General features: G+C 33.0%; 3 protein-coding genes across 4 annotated transcripts; all 3 read right to left on the bottom strand.

The window, feature by feature from the left end:
- Positions 1-209: 209 nt before the first annotated feature.
- LOC135132134 (mucin-2-like) lies at positions 210-7,035 on the bottom strand. Of its 2 annotated transcripts, none has more exons than XM_064060098.1 (7): positions 6,843-7,035; positions 6,427-6,792; positions 6,174-6,329; positions 2,620-2,775; positions 1,174-2,544; positions 837-1,127; positions 210-706 (listed from the first exon to the last, which is right to left on the bottom strand). In XM_064060098.1, exons 1-7 carry the CDS (start codon positions 7,003-7,005, stop codon positions 378-380), a joined length of 2,832 nt encoding a protein of 943 aa, XP_063916168.1. In that variant the 5' UTR covers positions 7,006-7,035; the 3' UTR covers positions 210-377. The 2 variants fall into 2 exon arrangements, with proteins under 2 accessions (XP_063916168.1, XP_063916170.1); XM_064060100.1 differs by having other exon boundaries at positions 837-1,115.
- Positions 7,036-7,320: 285 nt separating this feature from the next.
- LOC135132257 (mucin-2-like) lies at positions 7,321-9,851 on the bottom strand. Its single transcript, XM_064060285.1, has 2 exons — positions 9,499-9,851; positions 7,321-9,438 (listed from the first exon to the last, which is right to left on the bottom strand). Exons 1-2 carry the CDS (start codon positions 9,656-9,658, stop codon positions 7,385-7,387), a joined length of 2,214 nt encoding a protein of 737 aa, XP_063916355.1. The 5' UTR covers positions 9,659-9,851; the 3' UTR covers positions 7,321-7,384.
- Positions 9,852-9,950: 99 nt separating this feature from the next.
- Positions 9,951-11,642, bottom strand: LOC135132258 (protein PFC0760c-like). Its single transcript, XM_064060286.1, has 2 exons — positions 11,469-11,642; positions 9,951-11,413 (listed from the first exon to the last, which is right to left on the bottom strand). Exons 1-2 carry the CDS (start codon positions 11,592-11,594, stop codon positions 10,052-10,054), a joined length of 1,488 nt encoding a protein of 495 aa, XP_063916356.1. The 5' UTR covers positions 11,595-11,642; the 3' UTR covers positions 9,951-10,051.
- Between the last annotated feature and the right edge of the window lie 3,116 nt (positions 11,643-14,758).

Below are 14,758 nucleotides of genomic sequence, written 5' to 3'. Positions count from 1 at the left end.
AATTTGAAATCGACAATGATTTGATGAGATATTATTTTCCCAGCTTTAAGCAAAATGTTGAATATCGAAGCTTGTTTGAATAATTAATTTTTGTAAATGAATCAATCGTTGCTTAACAATTTTTGACTGATTTGTGCCATAAAGGCCAATTTATTTCGGCATTTGGGTACTTGTAAACAAGATTATGATTCTAAAATTGAACAAAAGAGTTAAATATGTATATGTATTGCTTTCAGGATTACACATTAATATTACATAAAACAATAATATAAAAAGTATAAAACGCAATTTTCTTCATAGGTAATTATAGCTATATATACACTGTCAATAGTAAGTATTTCTAAACTGTTTAATGCACTATTTTGCGAAAACATTTATTAAAAAAATACATCCTGAAATACATCTTGCACTAAAAAACGGGGAACCCTATTTCTGAGATTATCCTCTTTTGACTGATTATAGTCATCAGTTCCTATATCATCTTCAGCAAAATATACCTCATGGTTATCAGCGCCTCCATAATCTACTTCACCCCCATCACCGCTTCCAAAATCTATCTCGCTGCCATCACCGCTACCGGAATACACCTCCGTATCATCACCACTACCAGAGGACACCTCACTATCACCACTGCCGGAGTACATTTCTTCATTGTCACCACTTCCAAAAATCTCATCTTTGTTGGTAGTTAATTTTTGAGTTTGATCTGTGGTAGAAATATTAATTGTAATTGTGTGTATTAATTGAAGCATTCATAGCTGATAAACAAAACTACCAAAACAATAAAGCATAAATTGCGTTAAGATAGTTTTCTAATGATTATAAATCTTTCTTACCTGTAACTGTCTCCATGTTAAGATTTGGCTTTGTACTTTCATTTCGTCTTATATCTGATGTAAATTCGTGGTCAACCGGGGAAGCATTTACCGAATTTTCATTTAACTGAGTTATACTAGCGTCAGCGGGGGTTGTAGATGGAACTAAAGATGTTATATTAAATCCAAGTTCACTTGTGGGAGTCGCAGGAACTTCATTAGTTGATGTTGTATTTGACTGACTAGAAGAATTAGTTTCATCTACGGTATTTTTGGTAGTTGTTATATCTCCCATAGCAGCTGTGGAGAGAACTTTATATGTCAAATTGAACATAAGTTATAAAAGTGTCTGACTCACTTAAAGTAACATTTGATAATTCAGAGATCTTGTCATTATCTGTAGCGTTTTGTGCAGTTGTTTTGGCTTCATATAATGGACTAGATTTTTCAGTTGTAGTAACAAGAGTTTCATCAGTAATATTTACTGTAGTAATGGCAATCATTGTACTATCAATTTCAGAAATTTTTTCTTCAGAAATATTGGGTAACGTATTTGTGTGAGTTGTTGGTGTCATGCCTGTAACATTTATGACAGTAGTTTGCAAGTTATTAGGTGTTACTAAAAGTTCATCAGATCTATTAGAAACAGTAGTTTCAACTGGGATAATTGTAGTTTCATTAGTAGACGCTGAAATGGACTGAACTTCTAAGTCGAAAGTAGTAGAATCCATATTAAGATCTGTCATAGTTCTAGTAATTTGAGTTTGTTCTCTAGTAATAGTACTGTCTTCAGTACGGACTGTGACTGTCGTGGTCTCACTCGTAGCAGAAAAAATTGAGTCTGTTTTCATTCGTACTTGTTCTTCAGATTCAAGTGGTTTAGATGTAATAGTACCCAAAAACAAAGCAGTAGTTAAATTAGTACTGAAGGAGCCAGTCACTAGTCCTTCTGTTGCGTTAATGGGAGCAGGAGGAGTGGTATATTTTCTCTGATTCGTGGAATTCTGATCGTTATTAGTTGTACTTTCGTCTTTTTGTGTAGTATCATTTGCAGAATTACCAGCATTATCTAAGCCACCACTTGATGAATTACTGTTTTCGGTGGTACTATTTTTAATAAAGTTAAGTATTAGCCCTGCGATTGTCTCGGACACTTTGCTAACATCAGCAATGACATCAACATTTCTGCCGGGTGGAATGAAAAGAGTTGTCGTAGGAGTTAACGTAGTGTTAAAAAAGGAAACTGCTATAGTTGTATTTGTGTTTAACTCAGTAGAAAACTCAGTTGTGTTCGGTATAAGTACAAACTCTGAATCTGTTAAATTACTTACAAAGTTAGTAGTACTTCTATTATTGTTTGTGGTGGCAACAAAATTAGTAAAATTGGGTATTTCTGAAGTATAATCAGATGAATTTTCTTCCAAAGAACGTGTGACTGTTACATTAAGAGAACTAGAGGTCGGTGTTTTAACATTATTTCCTTTTAAATCTGTTACTACTGGAGTCGAAGATTCTTCTAGTGAAAAACTACTCAGGTTGTCTTCGGTATTTGTTGTGTACTTGTAATCAGTAATATTTGCCACTGGTACAATCGTTGTAGAAGGTGCGGTACTGGGTAGAATACTAATTATAGTTGAACTAACTGGAACAATCGATGAAACACTGATGTTATCAATTAGTGAAAATTCCGTTTCGCTTGTGGTGATGCTAGCGACCGATGAGACAGATACTGCAAACACAAATTATTTTAAGATACTTTTTTTCCAGATTTTTGATTGTAGAAATCTTTTATTAGCTAACTCACCTAAAGTACTGTGTTTTGGAGTTTCAGAATCAGTAACAATGGTAACTGAAAAATCCGTGGATACTGTCTCTAAAATTGGAGACGAGTACAAGTCAGAGGGTTCATTATTGGTAGTTGTTGAAATTTTTTCTGTTATTAAACCATCACTTGGAATTTCTGTAATAATAAAAATGGATAACAAAAATTTACACTAGCTATATTCAAACTGCAAGTTTGTAACTTTTTAATTCAGTGTCATAATTATGGAGCTTTTATGTCAGACGGGGTAAATCTTCGCAGAAGATGAATTTTTATAGCAATTCAGGTAACTGTTTATAATTTTATAATTTCATGAAATTACAGTAATTTCACAATAACATTTGTCAGAAATTACTAACACAAAAAGTTTACTGGTGTTAAATCTGAAAAATCTCGTTGGTTCAATCCATATGTTCCAAAAATTGTGTGGAAAAGCTTTTAAACATTAGGAATATAAGAATGTAATTGCCTTTTTGATACTAAATTAGAACATAACGGAAATTACAGTTTAAAAATGGCAAGTGTGTTCAACAACTTCAACTAAACACCGAATTTGTAGTGTTGGTGGATGTGGAATTTAGGTCTCGTTTGACAATTTATTCTATTATTTAACTACAGTTTTGTTTGTTTGTTGAATGATCATCGTTCAACAAAATAATCATTCTAAATAAATTCAAGCAAAGATATACTACAATAGGTAGTAAAATCAAATTTGTATCTAATTTGTCTACTGTTTTAAAACAAATAACAAACAGTTGAGTAATGGAACATTATGACTACTTTTCATTTTTAGACTCTGTTATAAAATTTAAAAAATTGGTATTATGTCATTATCCAGAATTTTCCTCGCTCTTGAAGAACCGTTAACCATAAGTTCTTTAAAAAAAGTAATACTAATTACACGATAAGAAAAAAATGGCCCATCAGGGATCGAACTTGCCACTTTCTCGGTGTTAGCACAACCCTCACACCAACTGAGCTTTAGGGTAAATGCTTTTGGATTCCTCTTTTGTTAGTATACTTGTTATGCAATATATAAACCACAAGGACAGGAACACAATTTTAAAATGACGTAATCAAATTATTGGTGAAAAAAAGAGTTTGTCCAACTACACGACATTCCTAAAACACCTATAAAATTTGCTAACAGTTTCACAGATTATCTCTCTAATAAATATCGATACAGACGACAGATAGACAGACAGATGGAAAAGGGAGACCTATTTTTATGATGATAACTTAGATTAAGTACTAAAACTCGTAATTTTGAAAAGTCAATACCTAAACACATAACACGAAGTTAATAAAAGAAGTCTTCAATGACACTGCCTTGTCATTATTTGAAAACGGGCATAATTAGGTTAAAACTTTATCGATTTTTTTTTATTTTTATTGCATAAAAGTTTCTAAACAAAAGTGTGCAAATGGAAAACAGTAAAAATTAAAATAATAATAGTAAACCCCTACCTGCTAACCGTTATTAAAATGTAATCTGCATTAAAAACGAAAAAATTGATGATTCAAGCTACAAACTAAACACGATCAAAATAATGAGAAACCTTAAACAGACCCACTTATTTGATAGTGTAGAATCATCGTTTGTGTGCCGATTAATGACAAAAATTGCTAATTGTGCACTGGATATCGCTAGTATCTGGTGTTTTTTGTGCCACACTGATAAGGATAAGATAACTATTTGCATCTTCATTTCATTTATGTTTCCTGCTTATTACAGTGCCTTAACTGTGTTGTTCCAAGTTGCTCACTCAGATAAATCCACAGGTGCAAATGTTTTTTCAGTCCCTTTTTATTTTGTGTTGACACACTAATTTTCGTTTTTAAATTTTTTTCTAATTTAGTAATTTTTTTGCTATAAGTTACTACTATTATAGTTGTCAAGAAAGACAGACAGACGGAAACGGAGACCCATTTTTTCATACTCTAGCGGTCCTGACTCATCGAAAAAATATGAAAGCAGCCAGCCGCACAATGGACTCGATTATAATAATTCTTTAGCTTACGCTCAAAAAGTAAAAATAGACCATTGTTAGGCAATTTAGATTGATATTCGTAACATACATACAAAATTTGGCAACAATTGATCTGGTAGTTTCGCAGATTATCTATCTAATAAAATTTGACACAGTCGACAAACAGTCAGACAGACAGACAGATGGGAACGGAAGACCTACATTTTCATACTGTAGGGATTATGAAACGTCGAGAAAACGTGTAACACTCGTCGCAGTACAATACTTCCTTAGCTTACGCTCGGAAAGCAAAAGTTGTTTAATATATGTATACATAATCAAGTTGTAAACCAGTATAATCGACTTTTGGACGTAGTGGTTACTAATATTGATTGTATTATAGTAAAATTAGAGATTCACTTATCGATGAGGATCTGATTATCTATATTTATCAATTTAATTACCACTTAGTACCGTTAAAAATAGTAGCCGTACGAACAATAAATTCTTTCATTAAAATAAAGCAAGTATCTATTTTTAAACAATTACTTGCTACAAATCGATCAGTCATATCGAACATTTGTCATAGATGCTCATTTAGCATGTAATCAATTTGATCAAAACTGTTTTGGCCAAAACAGTACCACTTACTAAAAACTAAAAACTAATAAAATAAGTCATTAACAACCTATAATAAAAAAATAAAAACCATTGATTCGTATAAAGAAGTGAGAATATCTACAAAATGTCAAAGCAAAAGTACGAAAAGAGTATTTGATATTTTCATATGTGCGAGTAAATTCCAGAAAAAAATATATTCATGTTTTAATAAAGGTATTCTACATGAAGGATCTGAAATGGACTTGAACAACAATGTAAGCAACGAAGTCATCCGAAGTTTCTGCATCATATAAACAATAGAAAAACAAACTAACTTTAGGTATTGACCAAGTTTCTACATATATTGATATAAACGGTTGTAGATCATTCTCTGTGACACATTTATAAATTTATTGTTCAATGTTCTGATCTGTGAATCTGTGAAAATCGAATTTATTCCTTATTGAAAAAAATAGTAACTACTTATATATCAATATGTAGGTGATAGGTACGAAGTTCCGCCGTTGTCTAACTTCTCTATTTACTGCACGTTTACTTTCTGTGCTATTTATTTTCTCGTATGTATCTATTTACATGGATTTTAAACTTCTAACTTAAAAAGAACCGCTAAAACCTATGTAAATTTTCTAATCGCTGCTCTTATCATTTTGAACTGGATTGAAGACGAGGGATTAGGGCACTCCATGTGATGTGACCTTGGACAGGAGTTGGTCGAGCTTTTCAAATATTGATTCGTATTATTTGAAATATTTTTATACTACTGTTATGGGACCCGCCACAACTGAAAAATCTACCTACAATGCGATCTGCTTATTCTTCTTTATCACAATAATTACAAAAACAATTTTTTTTATTTTATATAAGTAAATAAAATGTGTGTTCTGAGAATCTCCACTAGGTAGGAGTTTTTAGGCAATTTTTGTTCTTGGTTCAAAAAATACGTACCACTGAAATCTTGTGCAGTTATCGTCACCTCGTTTTCTGTAATCACAGTTACTGTTGGCACCGCTTGATCGTCTCGTTTATCGTTGTCATCTTTTCCCGTTGGATCAAAGATTTCAACATCTGGTGGTGGCGGTAGTGGTGGTTCAAATACGTCGTCTAAAAAATATTCAATATATTCTTAGTTACCCTTGTGATTATTTGTATTGATACTCGAATTTAACATGTAAACATATAGTATACTTTAATTACATACCTGTAGTAGTAGTAGGATATTCAGAAATAACAGAAATAGTGGCGTCATCAGTACTAGTTCTTGACGAAACAGTACTTCTTGTGTTTCCGTAACTGGCATGCTTGCAGATCTTATAAATGTAGTATTCATCATCACTGCACACGTAACAAGGTGGACAATAGGCATCCGAAGTACATCTATACTGCGATAAAACACAGTTGTCGTCACAAGTGGAACATTCCCCTGTAGTCCCAAGAGAAGATGTGCTTAAATTCCAAGTCGTTGACGACACTGTTGTACTTTCAGTTGTTGATGTATCTGAAGTTGTATCAGTCATTTGTTCTGTTTTAATTGTAGTAGAAGTGGTGTCTGGTTTATTTGTGGTAACTAAAACGTTTAACATTATTATTTTTCTACACAATTTTAGTTTCCGTTACCTGCTATAAAGTCTCCAAATATTGGATTAAAATTTTCAGAAGGTTCACGTACAACGAGATAAACTTTACTGTCTGGATGCAGTTTCCCATTATAAAAATAATAACTCATACGGCTCTCGGTCACAAAGATTACGAAATGTAAGCAGAGAATAAATTTTAACATTTTCGTACTCTTAAGGAAATGGAAGTTATCCATCACATAACTATTTTCAACTTGGAGTTGTAATTTTACGAAACATTCAAATTTTTTTGTGATAACGCTATTAAATTTGACTCATCTGTTAAAAGTTGGCAGCATGGACAATAATGGATAAGATAAGAAACCGACAGGGACAAATTGTATTTGCTTGTGTGGTGTGTTAATCAAACTTCGAATTCTTGTAAAATTAGATTAGATAAACTCTGAAAGAACGAAATTTGGTATTGTGACGCCTTCTTTGGACACTTTTGTAATCACGAAATGATAACAGTTATTAGATGCTTTGAAATATATTTTATTTTTGCTAATAGATCTTACACTTATCTCTTTTCCAGTTATTATTTCATTTGCGAATCGTATTATTTTTTCTGTTTTCGAAATCGTTTCCAGTTACATATTCAGTTGAGTCATTAAGATTTTTAGTTCTTTCAATTTTATCATGACCGGCTTCACTTTTGTTTAATGATTCTGGGGCGTAGTCATAACCATCAACAATAATATAGTAGTCTTCATCAAGGTTACCATGTTCAAGTTTCAAAATCTGTTCTGCAATAACACTGTAAGGTTTTTTATCATCATGTTTGTCAAAGAGCGAAGTTTTTTCAGTAACCTTGTTTTCGTTGTACAAATCTTGTGCCAATTTAGTAGTATTTGTATCTGGAAAAGATGTTGACGTGGCAAAAACAGTAGGTATTTTTGAACTGTATTTGGTGATCATTTCCATAAGCAGGTTTATTTTGTTCTCGGATTTATTTTCCAAATTAGGTGCAACATCCGTTACTGTTACAAAATGTTCGTAACTTGCTTCATTAGCAGAATTGTCCTTATCAATGTCATTATCAAGGTAGCTATCAATATCATAACTATGTTCTTTAGTGCTGTTTGGTTTTGTCAATATATATTCTGTAATGTAGACGTCCGTTGCTTCATTAGTATTTTCTGTGCTAATTTCTTCTATTACAACTGAATTTGTTGTTATATCATTGTCATTATCACTACTACTATTTCTGCTTATTATTTCAGAAGCAGCGACTATTTCTTTCCATGAATCAGAATTTAAAAGATCTGAAGAGAAATGGTCATTGGTTTTCAATTGTGTTGGCAAATTTGTTGCTGGAGTCCAAGATTTGTTTATAAATATAATCGGATGCGCCACCCGTTTCTTGTTGTCAAGGTTTATAACTTCTGGAATAAAATCTACTCCATTATCTTTTTCTGAAGGCGAAGAGGATGCGGAAAACGTTTCAAGAAACTTTGGATTAGCGGCCTTTTGTTCTTGAATAGCGAACGAATCCTCCATTGCCTCAAAAGTGAAGTCGTCCTCGGTAATATCAATATCTGTAGGAATTTTCTTAGGTATAGAGTGGTCTTCTGTGTTAACAGGGTTTTCAATACCATCTCCACTGAAATTATCATCGCCGCTACCTTCACCGCTACTGCTTTCTTCATTTGTTGCAGGGGTAGTACCAGCGACAATAATGGTACTACTATGTTTTCCAGTTGTTGTAATGGAATCTCTCTTTACAGTACTGGTCCTATATTTTTCACTTGATGTTGTTGTATCCATGTCTTCGCCGTCACCACTAGCACTACCATATTCCTCAACAGTGGTTTGCAAAACAGTGACAGTTGTTGATTTTTCATCATAATCTTCATCATCGCCACTACCATCACCAGATTGTTCTTCGTAAGTAGGTTCACTAGATGATATTGTATATGTTGGTGGTACATTTGAAGGAACAGTTTTTTCACTTGGAGAGGTTGAGTCTGTATTGCTGTCAATAATTAATTCAGTACTTGTTGTTTTTACTGAACTAGATGTAGTGATCATTGTAGTAGTTGAAAACCAAGAAGAATCTGAATTAGCTGTACTTGTTGTTGATGCTAAAATGCTTCTGGTTGTTTTTCCGGGACTACTACGAGTAGTTTCATGAATGGTAGATAGTTCAGACGTGACAGTATGTGTTGGTACAGTAATAGTATTTTGAGTACTACTACGAGTAGTTTCATGAATGGTAGATAGTTCAGAGGTGACAGTATGTGTTGGTACAGTAATAGTGTTTTGAGTACTACTCCGAGTAGTTTCATGAATGGTAGATAGTTCAGAGGTGACAGTTTGTGTTGGTACAGTAGTAGTACTTTGAGAATATGTACTAGATAATTCATCTAAAACACTAGCGGGTGTACTTTCACTAGTAGGAGTAACACTATGAGTATACAGTATAGAAGTACTCAACTCTGGTGTTGTAGAAATAATACTCGTAGAAACCGCACCGGATGGTTCACTTGTTTGTCTACTATCTGAAGTGGCCAGTTTTAAAGGCGTTGTGTATTTTTCATCCACATTAACATTTTTTGTTGTCTCTTCAGTTGTTGTGTGAATAGCTTGAGTAGTAGCTAAAGTTAAAAGTTTTAAATATTTTAACTGAAACAATATTTGAGATTTATGTTACTTACATGTATTATTTTTAGACAGAATTGGATTAAAGCTTCTGTTAGGATTGCGGTGGAAAATGTAAATATGTCGAAACGGACGCAGTGGTATTTTCCGAAAGGTAACTACTCGACCTTCGTTACAAATGAACAAAAATAAAAGAAGTATTAACACCTTCAACATTTTAATCACTGTGAAAAATATTACTCCTTTTGTAATTCATACACACAATAAGTTTGCTGTTTACCGGACTGAACAGTTATTGTTAATGTAACACTTATAAATATGTGCAAATCTTCTTCAGAATAATATGCAGATTGATAAAAATTGTGACCGAAAGCTCAAATTTTGTTTACTTTATTTTATTAACCCAATTTTTAATATTCGAAGGAGAGATTAGATAACGTTGAAAACAGCGGATGTATGCGTAAAAATGGAAACTCCTACTTTATCACTTTAATAAATAAAAACTAAATTCTTACACTCTTGTCTGAATTTACGGTCATTTTTAATACATTTATGCAAATCAGTCTCATACACAATATAAGCATTAGTGGGATAAGGTTACATATAATGTTAATAATATACATAGTCGTTGTACTCTTCCTCAAACTCCTCTTCTCCTTCTTCATTGTCCTCTTCTTCTTGTTCATAGTCCTCTTCTCCTTGTTCAAAGTCCTCTGCTCCTTGTTCATAGTCCCCTTCTCCTTGTTCATAGTCCTCTTCTTGTTCTTCTTCATAGTCCTCTTCTTCTTCTTCTTCTTCATAGTCCTCTTCTCCTTGTTCATAGTCCTCTTCTTCTTCTTCTTCATAGTCCTCTTCTCCTTGTTCATAGTCCATCGCATCAAAATAATTTTTTCCTTCTTCATTTCCATCATCGTCACCACTACCAATTTCCTGAGAACCGCTGCCACTACCATTTTGAATAATATCAGTATCATTTACAGAGGATGAACCTCTTGTCATTTTGATATAGAAGTCTTCGTCATCCGTGAATATATCCACATTTTCTTCACTGAAACCGTCTCCACTGCCACTACCGCTACCACTCCCGCTACCCTCATGGATTATGTCCATTTCAGGGACTGGTGTATACGGAAAATTTTTCTTCTTTTCATCGAAACTATTATCGACACGGTCATATTTGTCGGAGCCACTACCTGACTCCTGATTTTGAGTTAGTATGGCATCGGACAGATCGTCGAAAAAAATATATTCATCATAGCTATTTAATTTATCGGAATGAAAATCAACATGATCAGAGGTACTAACACCACCAGAGATAGATTCATCTATAAGCCCAACATCTTTTGCCATGGTTGTCAAAAGTATTTGTTCCGTAGTGTATAAATTAGTACCATCGATTATCGCTTCGTGATTTTTCAAATGATTTTCGTCAATATTATCAGCTATTCTGTTGTTCAAATCGTCTCCAGATGTATCATATGTTGCAGTTGTGGTGGAGTGTTTGTTTACCTTTAGGTATAAATCTGTATCATCAATGGAAGTTTCCTCATTTTTTTCATCGGTTCCACTTCCACTACCGCTACTGTTTTGTTCATCAATCGTCTCATACGTCGAAGGGTTGACAAAAGGTGTGTTCATTGTAATCCTTGTTATTTTATTTTTATATTCTTCAGAGTAGCTGCTGTCACTGTCACTTCGTTCTTTACTTCCTTCCTTACTTTTATCTATATGCTCTTCATTAAGTTCTTGAGCTTCTTGTGAAATTTTCGGATCCACACCATCATTTTTTCCACCAGTAAAATTCACATTAGGCTCTTCTACAGCGACTTCGTTAGAGACAACATGGGGCGAGACCAAGTAGTTCTTCTCTTTGTCGTTAGAAAAATTCTCGTCAGGTTCAAAATTTTTAATATCTTCTACTTCTTTCAGTGCTTGAAACAATTCGTGTGCATATTCCGTGTCACCGACATCCTTTAATTCATTATGATTAAATTTGTGATGCTCTCGCACTCTCGTGATTACTTACATAGTAAACTTCATTCTCCTTAACGTATTCTTTTACTGGACCGCATTCAATGAGAATTACTGCTGTGACAAAATAACACCAAAATAAAGCCATTTTTATTAAATTAGGAAGCAGATGCCTTGACATTAAAATTTCATGTCAATAAATTCCCTCACACTAAATGGAGTTATCAGATATCACTTACAATTTTTATATGATAAGGGGACGATTACTCACTTTTATTCTTAGAGAAACAGTTTGCCTGCATGTGCAAATATTTAACAATGACTTAGAGAGGTATTAAATAGAAATTTATCAACGAATATCTAACTATGTACACCTACCGTAAAAAAATTCAAATGCTGAAAATATTTATATACCTAGAAAACATTTTTCAAAGAAAAATAACTACACGCTCCTCACTCAAAGAAAGCAGGGCGCTTTTTATAAAAAATAAACATGTTATGCAATATTGAGATATCCAAAAATAAACTAACTTAGTAAACAATGATATTTTTGTAGTTTTTGGGTAAAGAGAATTTTTAATTGATGAGAAAAATTAATTGACAAGGAAAACTATTAAAGAAGTAATTACCTGTTCCACTATTCCCTGAACGATTTTTTAGAAATAATAATTCTTTACGTACAACAAGGGTGTACAACTAGTTCATAATGAGGCATTAGCCGAGGTGTATAATTATACGAGAATGATAACAATGCGTTAGACCACGTGACCATACAAAATTTTGATTTCTTTAAAATTAATTTAAATGAATTAATCACATGTTTATTTATATTAAAAAATAAGTGTATTTAACTCGACCGTCTGATTTAAGTAGGATAACTTAGATGAGTAATCCACCAGTATACACCACTGATGTGATTCATTATCTAACGTAAATTAGTGAGATTCGCAAAACTGATATCACTACCTTAGATAAAATTATTATCTAACAATATATTGCTTTAACAAACAGAAACTTTATTTGGGTGATAGTACATAAACAAGGGGATCCTCAATATATCATTAATTATTGTTATTAGAGAAAAAAAAATCAAAACTAAAGATGTACGTTCTTTCAGTAGCATACACTAAAATTATGTTTAACAATGTATATATATACATATATGGTAATATCCAACTTATTTCACGTTCCGCATACGCAAGTTGCCAACTTACGAACGGTTTTGTAGATTTCGGTATTCTCGAACCATTCGCACACGTTGGTACACGCAAATATTCGAACGTATACGAGTGGGTAAAGTTTGTCCAGAATTATAAGAATTTTATGGACTCCCAACGTTAATTCGTTTTACAGCCCAGGCGTCAATTCTATTGTACAGGTAAAGAGCTTGTCAGGGGAAAGCCGATGTTTTCTGTACCTGAGTTCGCCCCGCTCTTCAGCTGTACAATAAAATTGACAACAGGGCTGTAAAACGAATTAACTTTGGGACTCCATAAAATTCTTATAATTCTAGACAAACTTTACATGCGATCGCATTTTCCTTTCGAATAGCATCTTGGCATGCGCACCTATTGGTATTCGCGTCTTTGCGAACGAGTTCAAGAATCGACCCCCTGGAGGCGAACATTAAGGAAAAGAAAAAAGTCGTCATCACGGGTGATTTTAAAGCAAAAAACAGTCGTATTGGGGCGAGAATAAAATTGATAAAACAAGAACGGCAATATTAGAATGGACGTAAAAATACCTAATAACGATGGCAAAACACCGACCTTGAAAAGAGCTCATAGATAATCATACATCGATCTGACATCTCCTTTGCGACAAAACGACGACTGAGTGCCCTCAATGGTCGATCTTAAAGGACGAATTATCGCTAAGCTACTACCAATTTACACCAAACAAAAATTAATACAAATTTAACAGAAGAAAGAAATCCGAAGCAGCCACTGTGATAGGGTGCAGTGAATGAATAAAGTAATGATAAAGAAAACTGAAAATAAAAACGAAGAAAAAACGAGAGATGAATTCATAAGTATGCAGAAAGTTTTCTCCTACCTCCTAGTATGTGCCAAATGGGGTTGGTTCCTGGAGGAATATCAAAAGAAGGGATTTTAGTGTGTAGAGAACTCTGAAGTCCCACATTTTTCCATAGGGGAAGATCCATGTGTGTTCATACACGATTTTCCTTCCATTAAAATAAAAGGTCAGGTCTAGGATAAACAGAGATATATGCTTAGTTGAGGTGTTAAAAAAAAGGTCTAAGATTAGGATCCTCAAATGTCAATATTTCATTCAACACAAAAGAAACAATAAAAATACGGTAATATACACTAGTAAAATTCAAGATATTCTATTTGAAAAACTAAAATATCGAACGTGAAATTATATTCTAGATTTTTTTAACATTCTGTATATTAAGACTCAATTTCTCGTTAAAATATTACAACACGGATATTAAAATAAAAGTCGCCATATTACGATTTTTATGAACCCTTGCGTTGCTAAAAAATTGTAAGAACATGTCAAACATGTAAAGGTAAACTATAGTAGTAAAGCCCAAGAAAAAGCCAATCAGAATGGTAAAAATACCAATATAGGACACTTTGTTAAAAAAAATAGGTGTGTGTTACTTATACTTCAAAGACAGAATACTATATAAAATTTAAAATTATTGTACGTAGCGTGGGCTACTCAAACAACTTTAGTCTAGACGTTATTGTATTTTTAATAATAATAATTAATGAAATATCGATTAGCGCGTGCTTACTGACCAATCTGTATAACGTCAGTGTTGATGACTGCCGATTAAACTATTAAAGTTATGTGAAGTGTTTTGATTAAAAAATACTAGATTTATCCCCATTTTTTTGTCTTAACTTCAATTTAAACATGAGCATTTTCAAAAACAAAGGAAGGTGTGATGTTTTTTTGAGTTTTTATTGAATAGTAAAATATCGTGTGATGTTTTAAATTTCTGCTATAGTTTGCTATGACGTGTACGTCATCAGTGTAACTGAAACGGCTGCCGTAAGCGTCATGAGTCATGGCCAACTGAGACAGAAATTTAAAAACTCACCCGATATTTTTTCAACTGCAGCGTTGTATAATTGCGTTTACACATAATTGTAGACACAAACTTGTAAATAATTTACGAGAGATAAATAACAACAAACGTTAGTTCTCAAAACATATATTATTCGACAGAAACATGTAATTGATAATTTTTCAAGACAGCATCACCAATTTTCTGGAGCCGATAATTAGATATATTTTAGTACCTAGGTGTTTTGTTTTTGTAATAACTAGAACAAACTTGGTATCTTCCTACATACGCACAAAGTTCAG

Source organism: Zophobas morio, unplaced genomic scaffold (genome assembly GCF_036711695.1).
Source record: "Zophobas morio isolate AGI-343-1 ecotype UQ-CSIRO unplaced genomic scaffold, CSIRO_AGI_Zmor_V1 ptg000021l, whole genome shotgun sequence".
In the NCBI taxonomy this organism is placed as follows: Eukaryota; Metazoa; Arthropoda; class Insecta; order Coleoptera; family Tenebrionidae; genus Zophobas; species Zophobas morio.
This window is presented reverse-complemented; position numbering and strand designations above follow the sequence as displayed.